General features: G+C 38.2%; 1 protein-coding gene across 1 annotated transcript in view; it reads left to right on the top strand.

The window, feature by feature from the left end:
- Positions 1-6,471, top strand: part of grik1a (glutamate receptor, ionotropic, kainate 1a) — a 39,293-nt gene continuing 32,822 nt past the window's right edge. The window contains exon 1 of the mRNA XM_059352226.1: positions 1-482. Within this exon, the coding sequence (XP_059208209.1) occupies positions 401-482 (82 nt within the window). The 5' untranslated portion in view covers positions 1-400. The remainder of the gene's footprint in view (positions 483-6,471) is intronic.

Below are 6,471 nucleotides of genomic sequence, written 5' to 3'. Positions count from 1 at the left end.
TTCTGAAAAGTCTCACCGGAAATCACTGATATTTCGGCGTGCTTGACACTAATCCGCGCGCTCACTGCCTCCAGCTCCTGCCGCTTCGGAGCGGAGGCGCACTGACGAATGAGTAGTAAAGTGGACGTGCATCCTCTGACTCAGTTTCTTTGCAGCCAGGTTTTATTCAGAATATGTGACTTGCATTGATTTTTGAAAAGGAAAGTTGAATCCAGGTGATTGGTGATCATCATTTTTCGTTTCTTCGGCGTTACGGAGTGATGCAGAGTGGAGAGGCTCGGATTGGGAATAAAACTTGGGTTGCGCGCTGGCATGGCACGGCAGGTGTTTCGGCGCTTGGATAGAGGCAGTTTCTTTCTGTCATGGTGTCAATACCTGCGGTGAGTTCGCCTGGAGCACTATGGAGGAAAGGAAGAGACTTTTCTTCTATCTTCTCTTCGCTGCGCAGCTCTGTCTGAGCTCTGCACAAGTCCTCAGAATCGGTAAGCGCAACAGCTGTTTACGCGCGGTGTTGTTGGCATTTCCCTGAGTTGAACCAAGAGTGCTTAGTTATCCTTTTTTACTGTCAGATAAAGGGGAGCACCTGCCACTCCCTCCTTTCTCAAATGTGTGTCAAATATAGTTTTTATAACCCCAAACTTTTATAGATTTATTTTTTTCACTTACCTCATTAAATATCAATTCAGGGGTATTTGGAGTCTCGCATCCTATTTCCTGTTCGTCTTGTTATCTATGTTAAACTGTCAGTGAGGATGTGGCACGACAGAGGAAAAGGTTAACTGCATCAAAGGACAAAACATGCTTTGACAGTTAAACTCCCAGCCGGTTAATTGGAGATAAATGTTAACACCCATCAGCCCTTATTGAGTCTACAAATTCAATTACTATGCAAATTTTGAATCACAGAGCACCAAAATGTGTGGAGGATCCACCTGAGCTGATAATTAAAACACTCAAAATTATCAATTAATTATCTTGAGCAGACAATGTCTTGCTAGTAATCATAATTTTGTTGAAATGTCTTAAAAATGTCATCTATAATGTTAAAATTGTGTTTTAAATGACAGCTAAAATACTATAATTGTGATTAAACTTTCAGCACACTTTACCATGAGTGATTCTGTTTGAAACGCATGCAATATATTATCTGCAATGTGTTATATCTAAGTGTCTTTTCATTTAAATTTCAATCCAATTTCAACTTAGTATTATTACACACACACCAGGCACACAAATATCTGAAAGTAATAGATTATTGATTCTCCCCTGTATACTCCTCTGGCGACTAGACACTCCTGGTAGGGCATTTTCATTCAAAATCATTCCCTCAGCACTTGATCTTCACAACAGCTGAAACCTATCTATCACTTAGATGGATGTAATGTAGCCAGTGTGGACGATGTAATCATCCTCAGTACTGCTGTCATAGGCCGTGTAGTGGAGTTAAGAGAGGAGTGAGAGAAGTTCACCTGGACTTGATTAGACTGGAGGAGGCTCTGGGCTCTGTTTATTATCCAGGCGTCTCACATTCAGGCTTTGAATCACAGCTGAGTCCAACTGTAATATGTGGACGTAATTGGCTGAATTGGTTGGAAATTGGTGTCACTGCCACCGGTTTCTAACTTGAGGAAGTATAGGATAGAAAAAGTTCACATGCAATACTGGTCCTTGATCGGATTATTATATTTTACATTTTTCTACAAAATAAATCATTCTTTTGCGTTTCCATTTGCATATTTGACAATACACAATAAAACATTCCACAATGAAGGTCCAGTAACACAGGATACATTAACAACAGAAAATAAGCCATTTAATGCTATAAAGACTCTATGGGTCTGGGTTAGGCACTGGAAAGCATGGGACTTCAAAAATAGGTTTTCAAAAACAAAACAAAAACAATGAATATAAGGTGTTTTCACATTTTGTTTATGCCACCATCTTGGCAGAAGACATGTTAGCAAAATGAATGGCCCAACCATTCATTCCAAGTATTTCAAGAGTTCAGTTCGCACTTTAAATCAAAGGAAATTTAACTCTATATTGCAAAAATTGTTGGATTAAACGCCACTGACCCCTTAAAATGCCCCAGGGGAGATTTACGAGAGTTTAGACCTGCTGTATCCAGACATCCAATTTCCAATCTGGAGATTCCCTGGAAACCTAAAATGACCTAAAGGGGAATAACTAGATGAATGACTTAAAGAATAAAAATAGGTAGCATTAGCAATGGGTTAATGTAACTGTAAGTGTGCTGAGTGAAATGGCACCATCTCATACAGGTAAAATATCCCCAAAGATTGAATTAGATTAATAAAATAGTTATAGCCACTGGTGGTGGTCAGGAATGATGGGGTTGTGTTAGGACCGGTGTTATGGATTAACAAGTGACCATGTTATCTTGGGACTTTATGCTGAATGCATCTGACTGCTATAGTTATGACCGCTAAACAGTGTTTACCCTTTTTATGCTTAAAATAAACTAAATAGTTTATCTAGGCTACATGATGCATCCATCAGAATAAAAAAATATCAAATATTTTGACTTTTTAATGAAAACCAAACAAATGGGGAGTTTTCAATCGCTGCCATAATTACAACAACCACAGTAACGTTCGCTGAAAGTCAGAGAACTGGGTCGCTCAGTTACCATTAACAGGCCTGGTAGCTGTCCGATAAAGTGCTCTCCCCTCAGCTTCACTTCACTGATTATTCTTCATCCCTGCAAACAACAGCTTATCTAATATGCTCACTTTGTACTGTTATATAAACAGACCGAGCGTTACATTGGCTTTGTAGTGACCATATGTGAGTTATCAATAAGTGAGTTGCCATATGACTTTGACAATATTTGGACCAGAGGATCGAGCTGGTGAGGAGGACACGAAGTTATCAGGTAATGCTAGTGCTTGCTAGCTTTTAGCAATGGCTAGTTCGCTTTTTCAGCAAGGTGCACCTGTAATTCAGGTGAACTGTGCCATTAAATGGGATGCTAGGATGCTATTTTTCTAGCGACAAACAGGCTTAAAAGTATAGGTACACACTAGCAAAAATAAACATTTGAGTTTTTTTGTCATACCAGTAAACTTGAACAAGACCTTTTTCATTGGAACAGAATCTTACAATTAACTTTGATTTACTGAAAACAGGTTCAAAGTGATGAGATGAAAACAGAACACCCATTACCTCTATCCTGACCAAAACAAAGAAGCCCCATTACGAAAATAGATGTTTAGATGTTTTCTAAAACATTAATAAATCAAAATGCTATGATTTACTCATCCATTTTGACATGCATTCAATTGAAAACTACAAAGACGGTCTGTTCAATCTGATAAAAATTTGCTTTTGTAAATATACACTCTGAATTATGAATTTGATGCTTTCTGATTAATTCATGTTTTACACAGCTTCCCAACTGTTTTGGACTTGATGTTGTATTAAAGTCAGATTTAAGGTGAGCAAAGGGAAACTTTCCCCCCTTCAGCAGATTCATGGTAAAACAGCCTTCCTCTGTCAACCTCTGCACATATATCATTCTGCACAGTGAAGGTCAAACATTTAAGTGAAGTGGCAAAACACATTTTTGAGTGGAGGGGCACTTTAAAGAGCTTGCTGAAAGGACAAAGGTTACATTGAATCCCAGAGGCTAGACACCAGTCAAACGGTTCCCAATCTGTCAACCTAAAATACTTTTTAATGTCTTTATAGGTTCTTAAATGTCTATAAATGTATCACCCATTCATAAATTACCACTCTCACTCTTGAGTTCACACAGTGTATAAGTGAGAAGCTGAACAATTAAAGGATCAGTGCACTTTGGTGAACAAACTATTAACTTGTGACACACTTTCTGAATTAAAGTGAAACTGGTACTCATGACAAACAGTTCTTGCCACCCAGAATATATAAGCTCTATGGATCTATTTATCTTAAGATCTATAAAATCTTGATACACTCACTACAGTGTAGGATCTCTTTTTTGCACAGCTAGCGTTTTGTTTCTAAAATCTGGTCACAGTTAAAAATGCACAGGGTTTCTGATCTGGAGTTAGCACGGAGTCACACATTAATATTCAGGACCCTTCAAAACTAATAAGTTCAGCTTTGATGGTTCCGCTCAGACCCCCTTGAACAACACAAGTCCAGAGAACTGCACAACTCTGACAGACTTGTGTGCACACGCAGTCATGCGTGTGTGTGTGTGTGTGTGTGTGTGTGTGTGTCTGTAAGCGAGTGAGAGAAATCATTGAAGTTTGGCTCCAGGTGTCGCTTTGTGTTAAAATGAAGTCAAGCTCGAGCCGTAGCCTACATTTATAAAAAAGGGTGCCTGCTTAATTTTATTCATTAGGTCCTTTCTCTCCAGCTACTGGCCATTAGGAGAACGAATGAATATCTCCTCGGCCAAATTGCCAGAGTTTTGGAAAGTTGGCCTTACTTCTGTAGAAGATATACACAGATATGCTGTGGAGTTGGCTGCCTCAGTAGGGTGATCGTTCATCATGCTGGCAGAAGCCCAGACTTTTGCTTGTGAGAAAGGAGAAGGAGCTGTAGTTTGTCATGGGATTACATTGATAACATTGGTATCCATTTGTACATATTGATCCTGAGGCTTCCCTTGTGACGTACAGATTGAATTAAAGATGGTGAGCGAACAGTCACGTCTACGCTTCCCTTTCGTTCGTCTCGTTTAGTGTTGCACAACAAATGATTTTGGAACCTGACGGAGACACAATCTGAAAAGAGGCTTTGTTTCTTTTGCCAGTTTATTGCAACTGCAACACATACTGCTTCCTTGCAAACCTTGTGCCCAAAATGTCAAACTGTAATTCTGTCAAAATGCTGCAATTGAGGGTAATTATCTGGATCATTATGATTTCTGTACCAAAAACCTGAAATAGAGAGATTTTGTATTAAGTGATTCTACATGTGCATCACTCTCACTTATGCAAGTGCACTCAGGTAGTGATGCTGACTTTCAGATACTACTCCCAAGTGTTTTTGGTGCCCTTGCAGTCATTTTCAATTCCGTCTATTTTTTCTCTTTTCCCCCCTCTGACATCCCTGATTGCATTTTTCCCTTGTATGCCCATTTCTGTGACTCCCTTGATTTGTTGTCGGAACAAAATGTTTCCCCTGTGTTTTCTCAGCCAGGGTGCCGTCAGTGAAATGTCTGTCATTCAGTTTGACACCTGAGACCCTTTTTCTCCCCTCCCCTCCCCTCCCAGATGCCTTCCTTTCCTCCTGCCTGTAGCTAAGTGCATGACAGTCCTTGTTTTCAGAGAGACACAGATGGCAGTAGTTTCTGTCACTGTCAGCGAAAAAGGAGAACTTTCTTGTCCAGCTCAGTGATCTTACAGAGTAACATCCACATTTCTTCTATCTATCTAGGTACTCCTAGGCAGGAATGTAGAGTTGAATAAAAGATGACTCATCTACAGTTTTTTGCGATTACCATCTGGAGGTCAAACAGATAAAGAAGAAATTATTCCTTTTCTTATTTTTTCCCTTAAATTTACTCCCCTCTTGTTTTTTTGAAAGTACAAAAATTTCAGGAGCATGGTGGTACGATAATTCAGGCCTGTGCAGTAATGAACCTAATGGCTCTCAATCATCCACTTATTGTTCCATTTTCAATCAGTAATGTGTAAGTAGCATTTTCTAGAACTATAGCAGTCTGATATTTTTTATGACGTCAAAGTGATGTGGAACAGCAACAAAATCCTGTATCCAGATTGTAGGTTAGGGTGCTCAAAATATCTCCGTGATCTCTATGCAAATTGCAGGTTAGCACAACTTCAAAAATCAAAAGTGAAAAAATGACAAATGCAGAATTTTCCTGTTTTTCACCTTAACAAATTACAAAACTGTGACATCCTGGGTACATCTTTCAACTGTGAAGATGTTATTGTCATTTCTGTAACACAGAAGAAATGAAGAAGACATACTGGTAACACTTGTGTATAATGCATTATATACATTCTGCAAAATGCGCTGCTAGTTATAATTATAAGCTCTCATAGATATTCATAATGCTTTGTAACAATATTCATAACACATTATAAAGCATCTTATAATGACTTATACATTGACTTATACATGAATATGGTCATCAAACACTATTAATGGTATTTGTTTGAAATAAAAGTGGAGTAAATATAACTAAATTAATGCAAGAACAAATCACAAACATTTTCAAAAGGTATTCATTTGTTTAACGGGCCATAAGATAAATGATAATTATAACATGGATTATAATATATTGTACGAATTTTATAAGAAATATTAGGATTACAAAACATAAGTATGTTTATTATGTTAATTATTGACATGGGTGTAATGTAAAATGTTGTCGAATAGCACAAATCTTACACGAACATTAATCCCCAGTGGGGCAAATGGAAATAAATTAGATTTTTTTTGTTTACACTCAGCCTCAGTTTGGCCATAATGAGCTGTCATGTGTTTCAA

This window comes from Centropristis striata, chromosome 15 (genome assembly GCF_030273125.1).
Source record: "Centropristis striata isolate RG_2023a ecotype Rhode Island chromosome 15, C.striata_1.0, whole genome shotgun sequence".
Taxonomy (NCBI): domain Eukaryota; kingdom Metazoa; phylum Chordata; class Actinopteri; order Perciformes; family Serranidae; genus Centropristis; species Centropristis striata.
This window is presented reverse-complemented; position numbering and strand designations above follow the sequence as displayed.